Source organism: Hemiscyllium ocellatum, chromosome 22 (assembly GCF_020745735.1).
Source record: "Hemiscyllium ocellatum isolate sHemOce1 chromosome 22, sHemOce1.pat.X.cur, whole genome shotgun sequence".
Classification (NCBI taxonomy): Eukaryota; Metazoa; Chordata; class Chondrichthyes; order Orectolobiformes; family Hemiscylliidae; genus Hemiscyllium; species Hemiscyllium ocellatum.
Window position 1 is genome coordinate 52,605,973 of NC_083422.1, and position 23,673 is coordinate 52,629,645.

General features: G+C 47.9%; 1 protein-coding gene across 4 annotated transcripts in view; it reads right to left on the bottom strand.

Annotated features, from left to right (window-relative positions):
• The window catches only part of crtac1b (cartilage acidic protein 1b), a 432,025-nt gene that overhangs the window by 17,846 nt on the left and 390,506 nt on the right, over window positions 1-23,673 (bottom strand). For all 4 annotated transcript variants that reach the window (XM_060842222.1, XM_060842221.1, XM_060842219.1 and 1 more), the window contains exons 9-12: window positions 20,425-20,507; window positions 12,455-12,555; window positions 10,689-10,857; window positions 409-551 (exon numbers count right to left, since the gene is read on the bottom strand). In XM_060842222.1, coding sequence (XP_060698205.1) covers window positions 409-551; window positions 10,689-10,857; window positions 12,455-12,555; window positions 20,425-20,507 — 496 coding nt within the window. The remainder of the gene's footprint in view (window positions 1-408; window positions 552-10,688; window positions 10,858-12,454; window positions 12,556-20,424; window positions 20,508-23,673) is intronic.

The following is a 23,673-nucleotide window of genomic DNA, read 5'->3' on the forward strand; positions in this document are numbered from 1 at the left end:
AGCATTAATATTCCAGGTTTCCAAAACTAAAGTCAAAAATCGTGGCCAACTGTGGCAATGGAGAGCCAATATCTTTGATGGAGTTGTGTCGAGACCTGTGATGGATTCTGGGAGATTTTCCAGTCATACTAAGCCCACATTCTAAACAATACCTCGTCAACAGGTAGATGAATGCAGCAAACCAAAGAAGGACAGATACACAGACTGGAAGAGTAGAGATATGGAGAAATACACAGGAAGAGACAATGTAGAAATGGACAGAGACCAGAGAGAGAGAGAGAGAGAGAGAGAGAGAGAGAGAGAACTATAGAGATAAAGTTAAATGGAAACACAAACCATGAAAAACAGCAAAAAGACAGAGAGACGTAGAGTTATAATAGCTCACAGATATTCCAAATCTTCACGTACCTCAATGTCAAGATTGAAGGTTTGACTGTCCTGGTTTGGGAATGGGATTTCCATCGTGGAGTTCATTTCACTTGGGGGGACAGCCCGTGATGTGAATGTCCCACCAGGCCAGGTCACCTCCAGGTGAGTTGCAATGTCCTTACCTGTTGGAAATGGAAGCATGAGTCCAGATCCCACCCCTGCCTGATCCTGCAGGCAAACCATTTAGAATTCTCCACAATGTAAACCCAAAGAGATCTGAGCCCCAAAATTGATCCGGATTCCTATGCAGATGTGGGGGGGTAGGGAGAAAGTGAGGACTGCAGATGCTGGAGATCAGAGTCAAAATGTGTGGTGCTGGAAAAACGTGGGGATTACTCTGCGATCTGAGGTTACCCTGGGCCTGTTAAAGACACACCCAGAGGGAGAGGTGATACAGACACTATAAAAGCATACACTTAGACTGGCCACTGCCTTTTTAGAAGTGACATCTGTGTGTTTTGAATTCTTACACTGGTGTGAAATGCTTGTTCAGTTCTTAAACACAGGTTTTTGATCTATTACTGGCAGAGTGGGGACAAACCATTCGCGTTTCCTATCGTCATTAAGATTTCATGAAGAGAGGGCCCTTGAGATGTGGTGGTAATGTTCCTACTCCTGAACCAGGAGGCCCCTCTGCTCCAGAGGTGTGTAAGAACATCTCTGAAAAGGCTGGTTAGAAAATAGCAGCACTGCTGATATCATGATACAAATGCTTTTGACAGGATGAAGCATTGGACAAATATAGCATTGAGTCATGAGAGGAGAAATTGTTAGGACAGATCATCAAGAGCTCAGTCAAAGATATTGACTTAAGCATCTTAAAGGAAGTGAGAGAGATTTAGGAAGGGCATTCCTGAGATTAGGGCCCAGGCACGGCTAAAACCAGGGATGCACAAGCGACTGGAATTGGTGCAAGGTAGAGATCGTGGAAGGTTATGGGTCTGGTGGGGATTCCAGCAATCACAAAGAGTGAGGTCATGGAAGATGTGATTGTTAAAATTGGCGTGTTGAGTAACCTGAATGAGTTAAGCCCAGTAAAAATCATAACTAAAGATGCAAGTATACAGGTCAACCTAAAGGACCATAATTTCCTGGAGAGGGGACTCATTGCTAGGGGAGGAACATCAGCTTTAACATAATGTCAATAAGATTGAAGGGAAGGCACTACACAGATGCTTGGTACCTGACATCTGGTTTAAACTGAGTGCCAGTAGGAAAGGTCTTTACGCACAACTGAGCACAGACACTCCAAATCAGCCTCTTCACCTCATTCCTTCTCCATCCAACAATAGCTTGCACTGTTTGGTTTGGAGCATATCACTTCCATGCTAACATTTGACAGCTCCCAGTCTCCCTGGAAATGCACGACTCAGTGACAGCAATCAGATGTTGTTTTGCTCAAGCTGTTGACATTCCCCACCCTTGCCGTGCGTCCCAGTGAGACTCAGTTCACCGACACTTCATACAAGCCTGTTGCCCCCCCCCACCCTGCTCTACTCACCTCCCCCTACTCTACTCACTCACACTTCAGACTGACTCAAGGTAACAATCTGCATGAAACAGCAGACTGAACATCCCAATCTCCTGAAATGATCGCAAGGCTTCCTAAACTCATAACATAACAGATTAATTCATGTGGAAAATGGCTTTTGTGTGTTCAGATTAAAGTCAGCACTGTGCACAAACAACCTTTGAAATACCTCATCGTTGATTAAAATAACCTTTCCCAGCCCAGATGTTTTGCAAGATATTTTTGAAGGGCAAAAATTGAGAATTTCATCTTTATTAAAACACTGCATTGAAGGGCAGAAAACGTACTTGTTTTCCTTGGCTGGTTTTTCATTAGGGGATAGACACTATGGGGCTGTGTTGCTACAGTCCAAGAAGAAAAACACTCTCGTCAAGTGACTAAGTCTTAAAAGAGCAACCTGAGATTATTATTGTTCATTCTCTGCCTGTCAGCAAAGGCTGGGGTTTAGTTTTATTTTTAATTTTTCGTTTTTGGGATATGGGTGTTGCTGGCTGGACCAGCCTTTATTGTCAGTCACTCGTTGCCCTTGAGGAGGTGCTGGTGAGCTGCTTTCGTGAACCACTGATGTCAATTTGGTTCAGGATACTCACGATGCCTTTCAGGTGGGAATTCCAGAAATGTGTCCCAGTGACAGTGAATAAGCAGCAATGTATTTCCAAGTCAGGATGGTGAGCGGCTTGGAGGGGAGCTTGAAAGTGGTGTTCCCATGTCTCTGTTCGCCTTCAGCTTGTTAGCTGGTAGAGGCGACACGTTTGGAAAGTGCTGCTAAAGGAGCTTCGGTGACTTACTACAACATGTCTTACATCTTGTAGATGGTGCACACTGCTGTTACTGAGCGTCAATGTTGAAGGAAGTGAATGTTTACAGTAATGGATGGGATCCGAATCAAGAATGCTTCTTTGTTCTGGATGGTATCAAGCTTCTTAAGTGTAGTTGGAGCTGCCCTCATCCAGGCAAGTGGGGATTAGTGAAGGAACAATGATATAATTCCAACTCAACCTGGGGACTGACATGGAGGGGACATGCAGATGGAAGAGGATTCAGTCAGTTGCTGCTTTTGTCTGCCTAGAGGCTGTGGGTTTGGAAGGTGCTTTCAAAGTGTTGGTCTTTAAGGTTAGGAGCAAGAGGGCGAGATGGGATGTGGGGGTGATGGGAACCTGCAACTCACTGCTTTAGGGTGGTGAAGGCAGAACCCCTTGTAACATTTTAGAAGCGTTCAGATGTGCACTTGTGCTGCCAAGTTATCAAAGATTATGGGTCAAGTGCCAGAACATGAGATGATATATATTAAATGGTTGTTTTTGATCAGATTCAATGGGCTGAATGGCCTTTATCTGTGCTGTAGATCTGTATGACTGTCAGGTAATTTGGCACAATGAACTGAATGGCACTCTCTGGGCTGTAGGATTCCATGCCTTTTAGCATTTCTATTATTAATTTATTAATGCATCTATTACTAATGCATCTGCAAGGCCAATGAATCCTTCCGGGACTGGAGTCAGATGTAGGTCAGATTGGGTAAAGATGGCATTTGTCCGAACTTGAAAGCATTTCATTAAACTGATTGGGTCATAACGATGATCTGACAAATTGACAATCACATTACTAACATCAGGCCTTTACAACCATAATCTTTCATTGTTTGTGGCTTTTAAGAAGATTTGTAGCTCAGGGTGAAGTTTAGGTTGTAGGTTTGCTTGCTGAGCTGGTAGGTTTGTTCTCAGACATTTTGTCACCACGCTAGGTAACATCATCAATGAGCCTCCGGCGAAGTGCTGGTGTAATGTCCAATTTTCTATTTCTGTGTCTTGGTCTGTTAAGGTGGCTGACATCATTTCCAGTTTATTTTCTCAGAGGTTGGTAAATGGGGTCCAAACCGATATGTTTATTGATGGAGTTCCGGTTTGAATGCCAGGCCTCTAGGAATTCCTGTGCATGTCTCTGTTTAGCCTGTCCCAGGATGGATGTGTTCTCCCAGTCAAAGTGGTGTCCTTCTTAGTCTGTGTGTCAGGATACTAGTGATAGCTGGTCATGTCTTTTGATGGCTAGTTGGTGCTTGTGTATCCTGACGGCTCATTTTCTGCCCATCTGTCTGATGGGGTGTTTGTTGCAGTCCTTGCAGGGTATTTTGTAAATGACATTTGATTTGTTGGTATAGGGTCCTTTAGGTTCCTCAGTAGCTGTAACTGTGTGTTTGTAGGTTTGTGGGCTACCATGATGTCAGAAGGTCTGAGTAGTCTGGCAGTCATCTCCAAGATGTCTTTGATGTGTGGTAGTGTGGGTAGAGTCTCTGGGGGTGTTGTGTCTACTTGTTTGGGTTTGTTGTTTAAGAATCGGTGGACTGTGTTTATCAGATAGGCGAATGTGAAGAGTGCAGATGCTGGAGATTAGAGTCTAGATTAGAGTGGTGCTGGATAAGCACAGCAGGTCAAACAGCATCTGAGGAGCAGGAAAATCGATGTTTCGGCAGGCGCCTTCTGCGAAGGGCTTCTGCCCAAAACATCGATTTTCCTGCTCCTCGGATGCTGCCTGACCTGCTGTGTTTTTCCAGCACCACTCTAATCTTGTGTTTATCGGGTACGCATTGTTCTTGAATACACTGTATAGGTGTTTTGTCTTCTGCTGCTTGTAGTTCCTGGGCGCTGCACTGTGTTGTGGCCCGCTTAAATAATGTCCTGATGCAGTTCCATTTGTGGGTGTTGGGATGATTGCTCCAGTAGCTGAACATCTGGTCTGTGTGTTATGCTTTCCTGTAGACGTGGTCTGCAGTTCTCCATTGACTGTTCATTCCACTGCGACATCTAGTGTTACAAAGTACCCTGCAAAGACTGTAACAAACACTACAACTGACAGACAGGCAGGAAACTAACCACCAAGATACACAAATACCAATTAGCCACCAAAAGACATGACCCACTATCACTAGTATTCTTAAACACAGACAAAGAAGGACACCACTTTGATTGGGACAATACGTCCATCTTAGGACAGGCTAAACAGAGATACGCACGGAAAATCCTCAAAGCCTGGCAGTCAAACCGAAAGTCCATCAATAAACGCATCAATTTGGACCCCATTTACCAACCTCTGAGAAAAGGAACCGGAAATGATATCGCCCACTGTAACAGACGAAGGCACACAAATAGGAAGTGGGACAGAACACCAACGCTTCACCAGAGGCTCACTGATGATGTTGCCTAGCATGGTGATGAAACGTCTGAGAACGAACCTACCAGCTCAGCGAGCAAACCAACAACCTGATATTTCATGATATACAAATTCTCAAACTCGAAAGTCAGATTCTGAATTCATCTTTCCTTCAAGGCTGCTCCACCATTCGATACGATCAAGTCTGATCTGATTGTAATCACTTTCCACACTCCTGTCTGCCCTCCACTGACCGCTGCCTCCCTTACTGGTTAATTTCCATTGAAGGATCAGCTAATCGTGGCTTTGAAATTGAGCTAGGATCCTTAATCTTCAGTACATCAGCAAGAGATTGTTACCAACTGATAAAAATAATCACAACATACTGTCATGTTGAGTCAAATTAAGGAATGATTTGGCAGCGCAAACGTGGGAATTTACAAAACCTGTGGATTGAAAGAAAGACAGACAAGTTGAGGAAATCAGTGGTTTCATAGACCTTGGAATCTAACAACCAAACGAAGAGTCTTAACTTCGACATGTGAAGGGTGGTGGAGGAAGGAGCATTTCTGGTTGTGGTCATTGGAGCTTAGAACAAAGAGGTAGAGCCAATTCAGAGAAGCTCTTCCAGCAGCACCTTCCAAACCCATGACCGCTTTCATCCAGAAGGACAAGAGCAGCACTCCCTGCAGGTTCCCCTCCAAGCAACTCACCATCCCATGAGAGGAAATATATTGGCCATTTCTTCACTGTCACTGGGTCAAAATCCTGGAATTCCCTCCCTAAGGACATTGTGAGTCAACCCACAGTACGTGAACTGCAACGGTTCAACAAGGCAACTCACCACCACGTTCTCAAGGGCAACTAGGGATGGGCAATAAATGCTGACCCAGCCAGTCACACCCACTTACCATGAACAATCAAACAAGGTTCCTTTGTTCCATCCATTGAGCCATAGAATCAGATAGTATGGAAGCAGACCCTTTGTCCCAGCTAGTCCATGCTGAACATAATCCCAAATTAAACTAACCTTACCTGCCTGCTCCTGGCCCATTTCCCTCCAATCATTTTTTATTCACGTACTGATCTAAATGTCCTTTAAACATTGTAACTGTAACCTCATGCATCACTTCCTCTGGAAGGTCATTCCACACACGAACCACTCTCTGTGCAGAAACGTTGCTCCTGATGTTTTTTTTAATCTTTCTCCTCTCACCTTAAACAGATGCCCTCTAGTCTTGAAATATCCCACACTAGGAATTTACCTTATCTATCCCCCTCATGATTTAATAAACCTCTATCAGGTCACCTCTCAACCTCTTACGCTCCAGTGAAAGAAGTCCCAGCCAATCCAACCTCTCCTTATAACTCAAACCCTCTATTCCTGGCAATATCCTGGCAAATCTCTTCTGAACCCTCTCCATCTTAATGATATCCTCCCTATAACAGGGAGAACTGAACTGGACACAGTACCCCAGAAAAAGTCTCACAATATCCTGTACAATCCTAACCTAACAGTCCAACTCCTATATTCAAAGTTCTAAGCAATGAAGGCAAGCGTGCTAAACATCTTCTTAACCACCTCTAACTATAGGTGATGCAAACTTACATAGCTGAACCGATAGCTATCTCTGCTAGATTCCTTAGACAGCACCTTCCAAACCCACAACCACTTCCATCTAGAAGGACAAGAGCAGCAGATACATGGGAACACCACCATCTGCAAGTTCCCCTCCAAGTCACTCACCATCCTGACTTGGAAATATATCACTGCTCTACTATGGGACGGCACGGTGGCTCAGTGGTTAGCACTGCTGCCTCACAGCATCAGGGTCCCAGGTTCGGTTCCACTGTCTGTGTGGAGTTTGCACATTCTCCCTGTGTCTGCATGGGTTTCCTTCGGGTGCTCCGGTTTCCTCCCACAATCCAAAGAAAACCACATTCAGGTGAATTGGCCATGCTAAATTGCCCATAGTGCTTGGTGCATTCCTCAGAGGGGAGTGGGTTACTCTTCGGAGGGTTGGTGTGGACTTGTTGGGCCGAAGGACCTGTTTCCACGCTGTAGGGAATCTAATCTATGTTCGATCGATCAAAAACCTAAAACTCACTCCCTGAGGGCACTGTGGGTATACCTAGGACAGGTGGACTACAGTGGTTCAAGAAGGCAGCTCATTCCCACCTTCTCAAGAGCAACTAGAGACAGGTGATAAACTCTGGCCCAGCCAATAATTCCCACATCACATGAACAAGAAAATAAGAAGGCATAGTGCCTGGAGCAGAGAGAGTCCAGATGTAGAAAAGCACGTACAGAGGCCTACGTTAAGTGCAGTAACTAATCCTACATCAGGTTCACACATTTATTTTACTGCAATAAAGAATACAGGACTGGCTGTCTGTTACTGTTATTTAGTAGTTCATAAAATTAATTTATACCTCAATTTTGTCATTTTATGAGGTCCTGTCAGATTTTTCTGAGGGGGAGAAATGGATTTATGAAACTTACATCAATAATTTTAGCTCCCCCCCCCCCATCTCGTTCATCTTTTATAGATAAGATGGATGATTCCTCTATGTAAAACAGAGCAGTAAACATCCACCCTCTGTCTTGCCGGAGAATGTAACATTATTTACAAACAGGGATTAAAGCTGGAACCTTGCAGCATGGAAGGTGAAAACCTTTCGCACTGGAAAGGCGAATACTTTTGTTACAAAATTGCAGATAACGTGAAATGCTGAAGAAAAAATTTACTTGATAATTTGTCCCAAACCTTTGACATCCATGACCTAGAAGAACACAGCAAGCACATGAGAATGAGAATCATTAAATCTCTACAGTGCAAAAGGAGGCCATTCAGCCTCTGCACTGACCATCCAAAAAACATTCCACCCAGATTAGCCCCCTGCCCTATCCTTTTAACCCTATACAGAGGAATCTTGATTATCCAAACAAGATCACAAGGTCCCAATGCTTTGCTAAACTGTGTTATCCAGCACTCGATTATCCAAACAAAATACTCTCTGCACATGCTCTTCAGATAACCAAGGTTCCTCTATATTGCCCAAGGCTAATCCACCTAACCTGCACATCTTTGTGACTATGGGAGGAAACCCACCCAGACACAGGGAGAGTGCACAAACTCCACACAGACAGTCACTGAGGCTGGAATCGAACCCAGGTCCCTGGTGCTGTGAGGAAACCGTGCTAACCACTAAGCCACCCCATGGTCAGGCTGCAATCATATCCCCCACCCCCTCCAGTTCCATCTCTTACCTGAGCACAGTGAGCCTTCAAGAGGGGACCTAATATACCACCCTCACCTGACCCCATTACCACCCCCAGGCACACACTATTCTGACTCGGAAAGAAATTGGAATTCCTTCAGTGCTGCTGGGAGAAAATCTCAGAAGCCCTGATCTAGCAGAGCTGTCAGATAATTTCACCTCATTGACAGCCATACTCCAAGCAGTCAGCACACCCTCTGAAGGATGAATGAGGAATGGTTGTAGCCCTTACCAACGATGCCCATATCCCACGACAGGAACTAACTAAGGTAACCACGAGGGAAAATGCTGGAACTAGGGTAGCTGCTTATTGCGCTACTCAGGAATAAGTCACAGCCTTTTGCTTACTTTGAGTCTGTGGTGGTGCAATGGGCAGCACAGTGGCTAGCACTGCTGCCTCACAGCGCCAAAGACCTGGGTTCAATTCCTACCTCAGGCAATTGACTGTGTGGAGTTTGCACATTCTCCTTGTGTCTGTGTGGGTTTGCTCTCACAGTCCAAAGCTGAGCAGGTCAGGTGAATTGGCATGCTAAATTGCCTGTAGTGTTAAGCATAGGGGGGTGGGTTGCACCTTGTGTGGGTCGGTGTGGACTTGTTGGGCCGAAAGGCCTGTTTCCACACTGTTAAAAAAATCTAATACAAAATAAGGAATTATGCGGAGAAGGCAAGGGGAATGGGGTTGAGAAACATATCAGCCATGATTGAATGAGGGAGTAGGCTGAATAGCCTAATTCTGGTTCTATATCTTATGGTCTAATGTGGCAGCCATTTTGAGTTGACCAAGACTCTTTAAGCTGAACATGACAAGGTACTCCATGTTGTCTCACTGATGTTGGCTATGGGAGGAATACAGACAAGGGCCCTGGGAGAGCTCCCTCACAATTGCCTGAGATCTGGAACACAATCTTTAATTTCCACTCAAGCCCATGCGGATTATTTTACATCTCACCCAAAGGACAGATGAATCATGGGAGGTTCAGCTGTCAATCTGACTGGAGAGCATTCTGATGGCAAGGCAACAGCTGGTCTTCCCTACAGAATGTTCTGGATCAATACATGGAATGGTGCTGGGAGCAGGTGGGGGCAGGTGTCACACTTTGAGTGGGCATTTATACAGCCCCTCCTTCACTGTCACTGGATCAACATCCTGGGATTCCCTCCCTTAAGGACATTGTGGGCCAAACTACAGCAAGCGGACTGCAGTGGTTCAAGAAGGTAGCTCACCCCCATCTTCACAAGCGCAATTAATGATGGGTATTAAATACTGGCCCAGCCAGCAATGACAACATCTGGTGAACAAACGTAAATAAATGAGGTGTCAAATAGTCACAGAAGGTAGCCATTTGGACCATTGAGTGTCCATCAACCAACAACCAAAATAGTCCCATTTCTCTGCCTTTGCCTCACTCATGGCATCTGTCTCTGAATCCCCTTGAATCCAAACCAAACCCCCAAAAATGACAACTCTCATAGTTTGAGACCTAGAATGTCTCACGAATGGCACCGCTAGTGAACTCACTAGTGGTCTCCTTTACATTGAGGAGACATGACGCTTTCTCGCAGAATGCTTCAGAGAACATCTCCGGGACACCCGCACCAACCAACCCCACCCCTCTGTGACTGAACACTTCAACTCTCCCTCCCACTCTGCCGAGGACATGCAGGTCCTGGCCCTCCTCTATTGCCACTTCCTAAACACCCGACGCCTGGAGGAAGAACATCTCATCTTCCACCTCAGGACCCTTCAACCCATGGCATCAATTTGGATTCCACCAGTTTCCTCATTTCCCCTCACCCTACCTTATCCTAGTTCCAACCTTCCAGTTCAGCACCATCCTCATGACCTGTCCTACCTGCCAATCTCCCTTCCCACCTATCCACTCCACCCTCCTCTCCGATCTATTACCATTACCCCCACCTCCATCTAACTATTGCTCTCAGCTACCTTCTTCCCAGCCCCAGCCCCTTCCCATTTGTCTCTCCACCCCTTCGGCTCACATTCCTGATGACGGGCTCTTGCCTGAAATGTCGGTTTTCCTGCTCCTTGGATGCTGCCTGACCTGCACCACACTCACATCTCACTGACTCATGCCAACCTTGAAAGGTGGTAAAGATCAGAACATCATGTCAACATGTGGAGTGCTATTACAGTGTTCTGGAGGACTCCAGCAGACCCCCACAGTGATATCTCAGTGACACCGCTCCCCCTCCCCCCAACCCAGCAGTGCCAGAGGACCCTGCTAACATTAACAAACAGACAGTAACTCAAGGCAACACACAGCCTTTAGATACTACGTACCCAATCCAAAGTGTGCCACTGGCTCCATTTCACAGAGATACCCAGATCCTCCATCGATTATACGGAGGTGCGGCCCAGTTCTCCGTGTGTACAGCACCACCTTTGCCCCACGGGCAAACGCACCAAACCGGGTCCGGGGAATGACCCTCAGCCAATTGTTATCGGTGCCCTTTGAAAAGAACCCAGAACAAAACCGGTGAAGCTCCCCCGCACTTCAATGCCATACCAGTCAGTGATCCTCATGGAGTAATCCTTTTGGTATTTTGGGTCTGGGCATGTTGTGGACCAGAGTTGGAAGCACTAACCAGCGTCCCTGAATGGTCACTCATTCAAGTGTTAACCAGGCTTATCACTGCTTAGCTTTCAATGTGCAGGCTCTTTTAGACCAGACAAACCTTCCTATAGAAGCCGCCAACTGACCCGAACCAAACTGGCTGCTTTGTGATTGGCTGATGGATGGGTGTTGCCTCTTCCTATCCATTCCTTGTTGCCACATTCAGCAGACTCCCTTCTGAATCACTGGGCCCTGTATGGGGTGTTACGGGAAGGAGATCAATTTTGGAAGGGGACAGCTCCTTCTCATTGGCTCTGTTCAGTCAGTAGAGGGTGGGAATGAGGCAGATGCACTGCCAAAGTCATCTAGCTCCTGTTTGCGAAGGTGGGTCAGGCCAGGAATTTCCTGCAGGCCCAGTGTGTCCAGCTGAGAAACGTTCCATGTGGATTGACACTGGCGCCATGGAGATGAAGCTGGGCTCCATCTTGCTGTTGCTCAAGAGGAGCTCAATGGCATGGGCAGTATGCAGCAAACAGTACTGACACACCTGTGGACAAGCCAGACAGGAATATGAGGGAGAAGGGAAAACGGGGTCATAGTGATAGATTCAGCTGAGGAGAAATTGGAGAAGGTTTGAGTGGGTCATAGACACTAGCAAGAACTCTGTGGGCAGAATGGCCTATTTTTGTTGCACTTCCTCTGTTATGCTATTGCAGCCATTTCAAGGGGGCTCTGATTGGAGGATAGATTCAGAGTGAAAGCTAGCATTGCCAGCAGAATCTCTAATCAAAGATACAAAACAAACGAGTTTTGCCACCTTTGCCCTTTGACCTTCCACCTAGGACCATGGCCATCACCCCCACTGGGCTAAAGCTCAAGAATCAGGGTCTGAATGGATCCCATTCCATCACTGCATGATCTCCAGTGGTGTCTTGGCTTTGTCGAGAGGGTGAGAGGAGTGGGTGATGGAGGGGGTGATGCTGAGTTATTTCCCGCAGTAGACATCTCTCTTTGATGCTCCCTTGCTAATAATGGGGAAGATGAGGGAAGGGCTTAGGAGGGATGGGAGGGGTGTCAAACCTAACCTCCAACTGGCATGGTCATAGCCCATCAAGGGGACTGGCCTCATGCTACAACTTGAGGAAGGTCTGCCCTCCGCCCGAGATCCAATCAGGACCTCTGTTGGAAAGACCCTGGCCTACAGTGAATGAGGAAGCCAGCAGCAACGTTTGATGTTCCTCCACTGCAGCCCCAGCCTTAGCCAGGGGCCTTGCCATGTCGTGGGCGGTGAGGGGGAGAACGGAATGAGATTGACCTGGCGCATTAAGTGGTGAAGAGTGGATCATCGAGATCTACAGCACAGAAAAAGGCCCTTCATCCCGTCGAGTGAGCGCCAATCAAAAACACACACCTATTCCCGTCCCTCCATTCAGCAGTTTTGGCCAATAACCATGAGACGGGAATTGTAAATGGTCACCACACAAACACATACCTGGGTTACTTTGAACACAGACAGTGGCTGAGCCCTGGACTCTCCATGAGAGATGATGAGATCCAGCATTCCATCACCGTCGAAATCTGTAGCAACAGCACCTGGGGAATGGGAGGGGAGTGGTTCTGTCACAGCGTTAGCAATCCCATACACAACATTCCTGTAAAAAGAGCTCAAATCTCATCAAACTTAATGAATAAAACTGGAATAGAACACCAGCATTGTTAATATGGATCATAAACCCACAGGGTTACTACAAAACCTATCGTTGGTGCCCGAATCACCAAAGAACTGGAATCCAAGTTCAGTAGGTAATAGAAAAGACAAATGCAATGCTTGCTCTAATCACAAAGGGAATAGAGTGTGAAAATAGGGAGGCCATTCATCAGGTCACAGCTAGAACACTGTGAACTGTTCTGGGCTCCATAACTAGGGAAGAGTCTGTCATAGGAGGCAATCCAAAGAAGGTCCACTCAGCTAATTCCAGGTGTGGAGGTCAGGCAGCATCCGAGAAGCAGGAGAATTGAGGAGGGGGAGTTCCTGTTGAAGGTCTTATGCTCGAAACGTCGACTCTCCTGCTCCTCGGATGCTGCCTGATCTGCTGTGTTTTTCCAGCACCACACTCTCGACTCAGACTTCCAGCATCTGCAGCCCTCACTTTCTCTATGTAAGGAGGGACTGCCTTATAAGGAGAGGTTGAGTAGATGGACCCTCTATCCCTCGGAATATAGAGAAGAGTGAGAGGCAACTTTATCAAACCATATAAGATAGTTAGAGGGTATGGAATTGATCGGCGCAGAGAGGTTGCTTCCCCTTGTGGCAGAGTTTAGGACGACAGTATGTCATCTCAGAGTAAGAAGGAGAACATTTGGCCCATTGTTCCTATACCAGCTCTACAAACGAACAGCACTATCACATGCCAATCTCCTATTTTCCCCTTCCCCTTCCCATCCCCTGTACCCTTGCACGTTTCTCTCCAAATAATCAACGGCCCTTGAATACCTCAGTTGAACCCCTGCCCCACCACACATCCGGGCAGTGCTGACTACTTACTGAGTCACATCACCCTTGCTTCTTTTGTAAATCATCTTAAATATATCACCCCTCCTTCTTGCTCCTTTTCCAAGGAGGAACAGTTTCTCTCTATCTACTCTATTCAGCCTACTCATGATTTTAAAAATTCTCAACTAAATCTCCTCTCAGCTGCCGTCTTAAGAAGGAGAACAGTCCCAACTTTGTAGATTTATCCTCATCACTGATGTTTCTCCTCCCTGGAACCACTCCTGTAAATCTACATCTGTACTCGCTCTCATACTTCCTATAATGTAGAGCCCAAAACTGTACATTACATGATGACCCCCTTCTTTTTCATTTATTCCTTCACAGGGTGACAGCATCATGGCTAGGCCAGCATTTATTGCCCAGAGGGCAGGTAAGAGTTAATGACATTGCTCTGGGTCTGGGGTGATGTGTAGCACAGACCAGGTAAGGATAGCACCTTTCCTCTCTAAGGGACATTATTGACCCAGGTGGGGTCTTCCAACAATTGACAATGGATTCATGGCCGTAGAGTCACAGAGTCATACAGCATGGAAACAGACCCTTCGGTCCTGATGAAGGGCTTATGCCCGAAACGTCGATTCTCCTGCTCCTCAGATGCTGCCTGACCGGCTGTGCTTTTCCAGCACCACACTCTCGATCCTGATCTCCAGTCCTCACTCCCCCCTTTGGTCCGACCAGTCCATACCGAACACAATCCCAAACTAAACTAGTCCCACCCTGCCTGCTCCTAGCTCATACCTCTACAAAGCTTTCATATTCATGGATCCATCAAAATGTCTTTTAAATATTATAATTATATCCAAATCCATCACTTCCCCATGAAGCTCATTCCACACAGGAACCACCCCCATGTAAAAAAATTGCCTCTTGTGTCTTTTTTCAAATCTCTCCCCTCAAAAATGGGCTCCATCACCTTGAGATTCACCATCTTAGGGAAAGACATCTACCATTAATTCTGCCGACACCTCTCATTATTTTACAGACATCCAGGAGGTCACCATTCCAGAACTTTACTGAATTCAAACTGCCCTCATCTATCATGGTGGGATGTGAACCCATTGCCCCAGGGACTCAGGATCATAAGTCCAGCAATAACATCACTTCCCAGCTGTGGGGCCACACTGTCCCAACCAATGACTACAGCAGACCCACTGTAAAATGGCCCCGCCACCCTGGGCAACTATCCCCCCCCACCCTGGGCAACTAACCCCCCCACCCCGCCACCCTGAGTAACTGACCCACCCCACCCCACCGGCATGAGCAACTGACCCCCGCATCCTGCCACCCTTAGCAACTGATCCCCTTCACCCTGCCACCCTGAGCAACTGGCACCCACCCCACCCTGTCACCCTGAGCAACTGACCCCCCCACCCCGCCACCCTGAGCAACTGACCCACCCCACCCCACCACCCTGGGTAACTAACCCCTCCCACCCCGCCACCTTGAGCAACTGACCCCCCCCCACCTTGAGCAACTGACCCCCCCCACCCCGAGGAACTGACCCCCCCATCCCGCCACCCTTAGCAACTGATACCCCCCACCCTGCCACCCTGGGCAACTGACCCCCTCCCCACCCTGCCACCTTGGGCAACTGACCCCCCCAACCCTGCCACCCTGAGCAACTGACCCTCCCCATTCCATCACTCTGAGCAACTGACCCCCCCCATCTCGCCATCTTGAGCAACTGACCCACCCACTGCCCGCCACCCTGGGCAACTGACCCCCCCCCCCACCCCGCCACCCTGAGCAACTGACCCCCCCATCTCGCCATCCTGAGCAACTGAGCCCCCCCTTCCCCACCACCCTGAGCAACTGATGCCCCCACCCCGCCATCCTGAGCAACTGAGCCCCCCCTTCCCCACCACCCTGAGCAACTGATGCCCCCACCCCGCCACCCTGAGTAACTGACCCCCCCCCATCCCACCACCCTGAACAAGCCACTCAGCTGTAGGTGGGCATTAAACACCCACACAAAGGCAATTCGGGACAGGCAACAAACTCAGACCTGAGCTACAGCACGCGCAAACTAAGGGCAAGTAGACAGAACAGGCTACTGGAATTCAGAACAGATCTCAATCCTGAAGAAGCAGTCCACAAATCAGAATATCATACGTTCAAGGTAATTCTCCTGGCAGCAGGAGCTGACACGTGGTCCATTATGTGGGACATGGTGTCAAAGGGTGGAAGAGAAACCTGTTCCAACCCCACACTGGGTTGGTTCAAGCTCATTGGAAAAACAAGATTCCCCTTCGATCAGAGAAAATTAGACAGAAATCAAATGGAGGCGCTCAAAATTATGAAGGGGTGTAATAGCGTAAACTGACAGAAACCACTCCCACAAATAGGATGATTGGTTACCAGAACGCAGTTTAAATAATCAGTAGAGAACTGTGAGGAAAAGTCTTTTTCTTCAGTGAGTTGTTTAGATAGGTCTGAAAGGGTAGCTCAGTTGAGAGCTGTAGGGGAAAAAAACACAACCGCTCTTTCAAACAGCTAACATTAACAAGATGACTGAATGGCCTCTACCTGTGCTCATGACCCGACGTTTCATTTCAATTATTCCACCCTCAACATTGTTTTCTCTCAAAGGGAATTCCTCTCCTCAAAAGGCAGTGGACGCAAAATCTTTCAGTATTTTTAAGACATTTCTTGATTTGCCAGTGGCTGAAAGATTATTGGAAGCTTGCAAGAATAGAGCTGAGGGTCAGCCTCACTGAATGGCGGAGCAGGCTTGAAGGGCAGAGTGGCGTACTCTCGCTCCTTCAGTGTACGCTTAGGTTATCCGGACACTTCCCAATCTCCAGTGCCCCCATCCAGTCTAACTGACAACTCGAGCATCCTCTGTCGCTCACTAAGATCTGATGGGTATGTCTCCCTCACCTTGTCCCGTCTCAATTCCCTGAGTCATAAAAAAAGGGCGAGTTCCATCCTGAGAATCCATAGCCCCCGGAATATCGAATTCCAAACATTCATCAGTCTCTGTTTGAAGACATTCCTCCTCTTCTCAGTCCAAAATGGCCGCCCCTTTATCCTGACACACCACGACCACCACCAGTGCCCTCACCCCCCCAGCCCCACCCCTGCCCTTCATTACTAAAATGCTTGTGAGACCAATATAGATTCAGAGTCCGTAATGACAGAGGAAGTCTCACTCCAGTTCATTTTGAGGTCAGGTGTCACCTTGACTCCAGATGTTTCTTTATTCATTCACGGGATGAGGGTGTCACTGGCTAGACCAGCTTCTATTGCCCATCTCTAATTGCCCAGAGGGCAGTTAAGAGTCAACCACATTGCTCTGGCCCACATTGGTAGGCCAGACTGGGAATGAATGGCAGTTTCCTTCCCTAAAGGACATTAGTGAACCAGATGGGTTTTTCCCAACAACTAGCAATGGATACATGGTCATCATTAGATTCTTAATTTCAGATTAAAAAAAAATGATTTCAAATTCTACATTCTACCACTAGGTATTATTAATCTAGATAATACCAGTAGGCCATTACCTCCCTCAGTGTCTCCTATTTCAGCGTCAGAGTGAGGCAGGCTACGCACAGCGAGATGTTACTTTGAGTCCCGTGCTATTGAACTTCTTATCTCAGCCACTGAGGGTAGCCATTGAAGGAAAGCATTGAAACACAGCTTGAGGATTGATCACTGCCACCCAGGAGTACGCCAAATGTTCAGGAGGAGCAGTAAGGATGGGGGGTGGTGAGTGATTCAACATTGCTAAAGAACATGCCTCAAGCAATGGAATCCTATTGGGAGTCAAAGAATGATCTCTATTGAGTTGGGAATCCTGTGACTTGGCCTGCGAATTTAGACTTCAAACAAAGTGATACAGTGCCATCTACAGCCCAGTTAGAAGGAAGAAACTATTTGTATTTTATACAGAAGCTAATCTCATTGAATAAAATAATGAATCGGTCCTGAAACTTGTCGTGATTACAATGGGGTCAGCCAGGTGGACCTCTAAGAATAGCAGTTCCCCGATTAGAGCTGTTAACTGGTCCAATCAGGGAGCCCTGGCTGACAGAGTTCCAAACTGGCCATAAACAGGTCCAGGCAGCGGACCATGGAGGGGGTTGTTAGGGCCAACTGCCTGCCCCTCTTCCGCGGTTACGTTGGAGCCCGAGTGTCTCTGGAGAAGGCGCACGCGGTGACCACCAACACCCTGGAGTTGTTCAGGGAGAGGTGGGCGCTGCAGGGAGCGGAATGCATTATTTCCCCCTCCAATCCTATTTTGATTTAACCCCTGCCCTCCCCTTCACTGTTTGATCACACAGCCTTGCCCTTTGATGAGAAGGGCACTGCTTGTCACTGGCCACTCGGGTGTTTCCTTTCTTCCTGGTGGTGGAATATAAATAAAGATTTACACACACGTTGTTCTTCACTGTGTCCAACACAACGTGGGTGCTGGGGAAAAATAAGCCTGACAATGGTAGTGTGGGAGAAAATTTTTAAAAAAGAACAGGAGTGATAAAAAAAAACAGAAATTCTGTTCACTCTGAGAGCCGGCTCTGTGGAAGATGAGCCAGTGTCAAGGACTCTCCACATTTAACTAAAGGATGATGGGATACCAAACTCTGTGGAGTTACTTCAAAGCTAAGTGTTGTCTGGGGGCAAATGCAGTGCTCAGTTTGTGACTGACTAGACCTAACCAGCTGCGAAACTAAACTGAATGTAAGAAATTGGAGCAGGAATAGGCCATTCAACCCATCGAGTCTGCTCCACCATTCAATGCTATCAAGATTGAACTTTGGATCAAACTCCATTTTCCCATTGTCCTGCGACACCAAAACTAAATTCTGTCTGCCTCACATGGAAGCAGATTCACAGGCTTAACTGGTTGAAACTCTGAAGGATCCTGGGTTCCATACGTCCCTTCCTAACCCAGTCCACTCCTGCTGTCAGCCTTCTCGTGCCAGCTTATCAGTGAATTTTCCCCTCTTCCTCCTTCCGTCCCACCCAACACAGAAAGGGCACTTTAGCAAAATCGACCCTCATCCTCCCATGAGAAGAACAAGTTACAAATCGACGTTCTCCTCACTGGCAACAGTGACCCATTCTTCAAGACATTGTTGTCCTGTTGGATTTCTGCCTTAAATAGAGTCATGCACTCAACTGCAAGAAAGCAGACCCTTTGGTCCACCAGTCCATGCCAAACATAATCCCAAACAGTCCCATCTGCCTGCTCCTAGCTTACAATGGCCCAGTGACTCAGTGGTTAGCATTGCTGACTGACAGTGTCAGGGACCTGGGTTCGGTTCCAGCCTCGGGTGAATGTCTGAGTGGAGTTTGCATGGTTTTCCCCTGTCTGTGAGGATTTTCTCCTCTTTCCTCCCACAGTTCAAAGATGTGCATGTTAGGTGCATTGCCCCTAGTGTTCAGGGATGTGTAGGTTAGGAGCATTGCCCCTAGTGTTCAGGGATGTGCATGTTAGGTGCATTGCCCCTAGTGTTCAGGGATTTGTAGGTTAAGTGCATTGCCCCTAGTGTTCAGGGATGTGTAGGTTAGGAGCATTGCCCCTAGTGTTCAGGGATTTGTAGGTTAAGTGCATTGCCCCTAGTGTTCAGGGATGTGCATGTTAGGTGCATTGCCCATAGCAATGAGGGGGGACACAGCAATGCGGGGGACACAGCAATGAGGGGGAAGACAGCAATGAGAGGTGAGATAGCAATGAGGGGGGAGACAGCAATGAGGGGGAGACAGCAATGAGGGGGACTCGGAAATGGGGGGGGGGAGACACCAATGAGGGAGACACAGCAAGAAGGGAGGACACAGCAATGGGGGGGGGGGAGACACCAATGAGGGGGGAGACAGGAATGAGGAGTGACACAGCAATGAGTGGGAGACAGCAAAGAGAGGGACACAGCAATGAGGGGGGAGACAGGAATGATGGGGGACACAGCAATGAGGGGGGAGACAGGAATGATGGGGGACACAGCAATGAGGGGGGAGACAGGAATGAGGGGGGGACAGCAATGAGGGGGACACAGCAATGAGGGGGAACACAGCAATGAGGGGGACACAGCAATGAGGGGGAACACAGCAATGAGGGGGGAGACAGGAATGAGGGGGGACACAGCAATGAGGGGGACACAGCAATGACGGTGGAGACAGCAATGAGGGAGACACAGCAATGAGGGAGGACACAGCAATGAGGGAGGACACAGCAATGAGGGGGAACACAGCAATGTTAGGTGCATTGCCCCTAGTGTTCAGGGATGTGCATGTTAGGTGCATTGCCCCTAGTGTTCAGGGATGTGTAGGTTAGGTGCATTACTCAAGGGTAAATGTAGAGTCATGGGGAATGGATGGGGAGGGATACACTTCGGAGGGTCAGTGTAGACTTGTTGGGCTGAAGGGCCTGTTTCCACACTGCAGAGATTCTATAAATCCAGAGATCCAGTGTAATCCAGAGACCCAAGATAATGTTCTAGAGACCTCCGTTTGAATTAACCTCAATTGCAGCCTTACAAGCTGTGTATTCACAGACCTGCTTTTGGTGGGGGGGAGTGTTACAGTCCATTCAGGGAGTGGAAATACGCAGCTTTACATAGATATTGTTGCCTTAAGCTAGAGATAGTGACAGTCAGGACTCCAACATTGAGGTGATTAATCAGGAATTGCTCCTACTCTTAACATCTCCCATTGGCGAGCATCGGATGGATTTGAGGGTCGATTCTCAAACTGTTTGCCCTTGTTATGGATGTTCTTGGACCGTCAAGACATGGAACGGGACCCAAGCCCTGAGCTTCTGCCCCAGAAGCACAGCAGCTACCCCACGCACCACTAAACCCACAAGTGTTCGTGTCCGGTGTCAGGGCAAGGGGCTGGAACCCTGGGTTGGTGGTGAAGGTGGGGGGAGGTGGGGGGCGCAGAGGGAGGGGAAAGCAGGTTGGTTTTACCTGTTCCTTGTCCTGTGGGTTCCGCAGCATCTCCTGCGTCTTCCTCTTCAATCAACGGGTCTGCCCCATCCCGTTGAGAAACTCTGCAATGGAGCACAGCACAATCCAGTCAGTACTCAGTGACACTCTGATACATCCCTGTCAAACGGGGTCTACAGCACCACACAGGGCTATGTGAGGCAGCTGGTCCAGGCCAGTGTTTGCTTCCTATGTCAGGAGAAAGTGAGGGCCGCAGATGCTGGAGAATCAGATTTAAGAATGTGGTGCTGGAAAAGCACAGCTGGCCAGGCAACATCCGAGGAGCAGGAGAGTCAACATTTCGGGCATGACCCCTTCATCAGGAAACGTCGATTCTCCTGCTCCTCTGATGCTGCCCGACCTGCTGTGCTTTTCCAACACCACACTCTCGACTCTTTAACTCCACACATGGGTGAGGGCTCACTGTGGGACTTGAACCAACAATCAACAGCACACTGAAACAAAGAGGCAAATCCCCATCAATTATTGACAGCTTACTAATTAGAGCACACAACCAGAGGGTTCTGAAAGCACCTAATGTCAAAGGAAGGCACAATAACAACTTCATTAATGTAGCACCTTTAATGTTGGAAAACATCCCCAAGACACTTCAGAGCAGAGTGTCAGCCAAATGTTGATACAAAGCATAAGGAGATACAGGAAAATACTTGATCAAACAGCTAGGATTTTAAGTAGGATTAATATTTAGTTTTGAAAGGTGAATTCCTTGTCTCTGATATTCTTTATTCTATAGCTTTCTGGAATACTGTGTCTAGTTCAGGGCACCCAGTTCTATGAAGGATATTATGAAGCTGGAGAGGTTTCAGAAGAGTTTTACCAGGATGCTGCCGGGTATGGAGGGTGTGAGTTATAAAGAAAGGCTGGACAGGCTGGGACTTTTTTCACTGGAGTGTAGGAGGTTGAGAGGAGACCTGATAGAGGTTTATAAAATACTGAGGGGTATAGATAAGGCGACTGGTAGGCATTTTTCTTCCGTTGGGGGAATGTCAAGACAGTAGGGGCCATTTTTAAGGTGAGAGGAGAGAGATTTTAAAAAAGGCATGAGCGGCAATTTTTTACACAGAAGGCAGTTTGAATGTGGAATGAACTTCCTGAGGAAGTGGTGGATGTGGGCACAACTATCATGTTTAAAAGACATTTGGACAAGCACATGAATAAGAAAGATTGGGAGATGCCAGTGTTGGACTGGTAAGGAGCGATGCTCCAAAAGCTAGTGTGCTTCCAATTAAACCTGTTGGACTATGACCTGGTGTTGTGTGATTTTTAACTATGAATACGAAATGTTTGGAAGGATATGGGCCACCAGCAGGCAGGTGGGATTAGTTTCGTTTGGGATTATGTTCAGCATGGACTGGTTGGGCCGAAGGGTCTGGTTCCACGCTGGATGGCTCTATGGAGCCTGTCCTGAAATCAAGGACAATTTTTAAAAAACATTCAGGCAGTAGCAATGTCCTACCAGCAGAGAGTGCTGCTGCACCAGTTACAGCAAGAGCAACTCACCAAGTTTTTGGAACTATCCGGTTAGTGCAGTCACAGAAAAGGGGTAAATAACACTTTATATGCAGCTGTGAGGTATGAGGTCCCAGTTATAAATCAAACCCTGTTCCATAAAGTTTGAAAAGATAACCAGTAATACTGAGCTTTCTATCACATCCAATTGGATCAAACACATTAGATTACTTACAGTGTGGAAACAGGCCCTTAGGCTCAACAATCCACACTGACCCATTCCCCAAACACTGTGGGCGATTGAGCATGGCCAACTTACCTAACCTGCACGTGTTGGAGTGTGGGAGGAAACCCGCACAGACACAGAGAGAACGTGCAAGCTCCACACAAAGAGTCACCTGAAGCAGGAATTGAACACAGGTCTCCAGCACTGTGCTATCATGAGGCCAAGACCTGCATTTATATAGTGCCTTCTAAGCCTCAGGATGTTCCAAAGTGCTTTACAGACAATGAATTCTCCTCCTGACTCTCCAGTTTCTGTCCATCATCGACATGTCAGGGGTAAGTGAAGGAATATTCATTTTTGAGGAAACGATTGACAATTCCCAGGGACCTTCCCAGGGAGATTCCTCTGTGCTAATGCTTTATTTCCAGGATGTGGAACGTTTTCAAGGATTGACAAACTGTTCCCTAGGAAGGGACAGAATCAACGATCAACCTTCCTCGGGTCTGAGCTCATCCCAATCATTGCTGTCCCCCCCATTGCTGTCTCCCTCATTGCTGTGTCCCCGCTCATTGCTGTCTCCCCTCATTGTTGTCTCCCCTGTCATTGCTGTCTCCCCCCCATTGCTGTGCCACCCTCATTGCTGTCACCCCCCTCACTGCTATGTCCCTCATTGCTGTCTCCCCCCCTCATTATTGTGTCCTCCCTCATTGCTGTCTCCCCCCTCATTGCTGTCTCCCCATCACTGCTGTGTCCCCGCATTGCTGTCTCCCCCCTCATTGCTGTCTCCCCCCTCATTTCTGTCTCCTCTCTCATTGTGGTCTCCCCTCTCATTGCTGTGTCCCCCTCATTGCTGTGTCCTCCTCATTGCTGTGTCCCCCTCATTGCTGTCACCCCCCCTCATTCTGTCTCCTCCCTCATTGTGGTCTCCCCCTCATTGCTGTGCCCCCCTCCTTTCTGTCTCCCCCCTCATTGCTGTCACCCCCCTCACTGCTGTGTCCCTCATTGCTGTCTCCCCTATTATTGTGCCCCCCCTCATTGCTGTGCCCCCCCTCATTGCTGTCTCTCCCTCATTGCTGTCTCCCCCCTCATTGCTGTCACCCCCCTCACTGCTGTGTCCCTCATTGCTGTCTCCCCTATTATTGTGCCCCCCCTCATTGCTGTGCCCCCCCTCATTGCTGTCTCCCCCTCATTGCGATGTCCCCCTCATTGCTGTCTCCCCCTCATTGCTGTCTCCCCCCTCATTGCTGTCTCCTCCCTCATTGTGGTCTCCCCCTCATTTATGTGCCCCCCGCTTCATTGCTGTGTCCCCTTCATTGCTGTCTCCCCCTCATTACTATCTCCTCCATCATTGCTGTGTCCCACTCATTGCTGTGTTCCCCTCATTGCTGTCTCCCCCCTCATTGCTGTATCCCCCCTCATTGCTGTCTCCCCCCTCATTGCTGTCACCCCCCTCATTGCTGTCTCCCCCCTCATTGCTGTGTTCCCCTCATTGCTGTTTCCCCCCTCAATGCTGTCTCCCCCCTCATTGCTGTCTC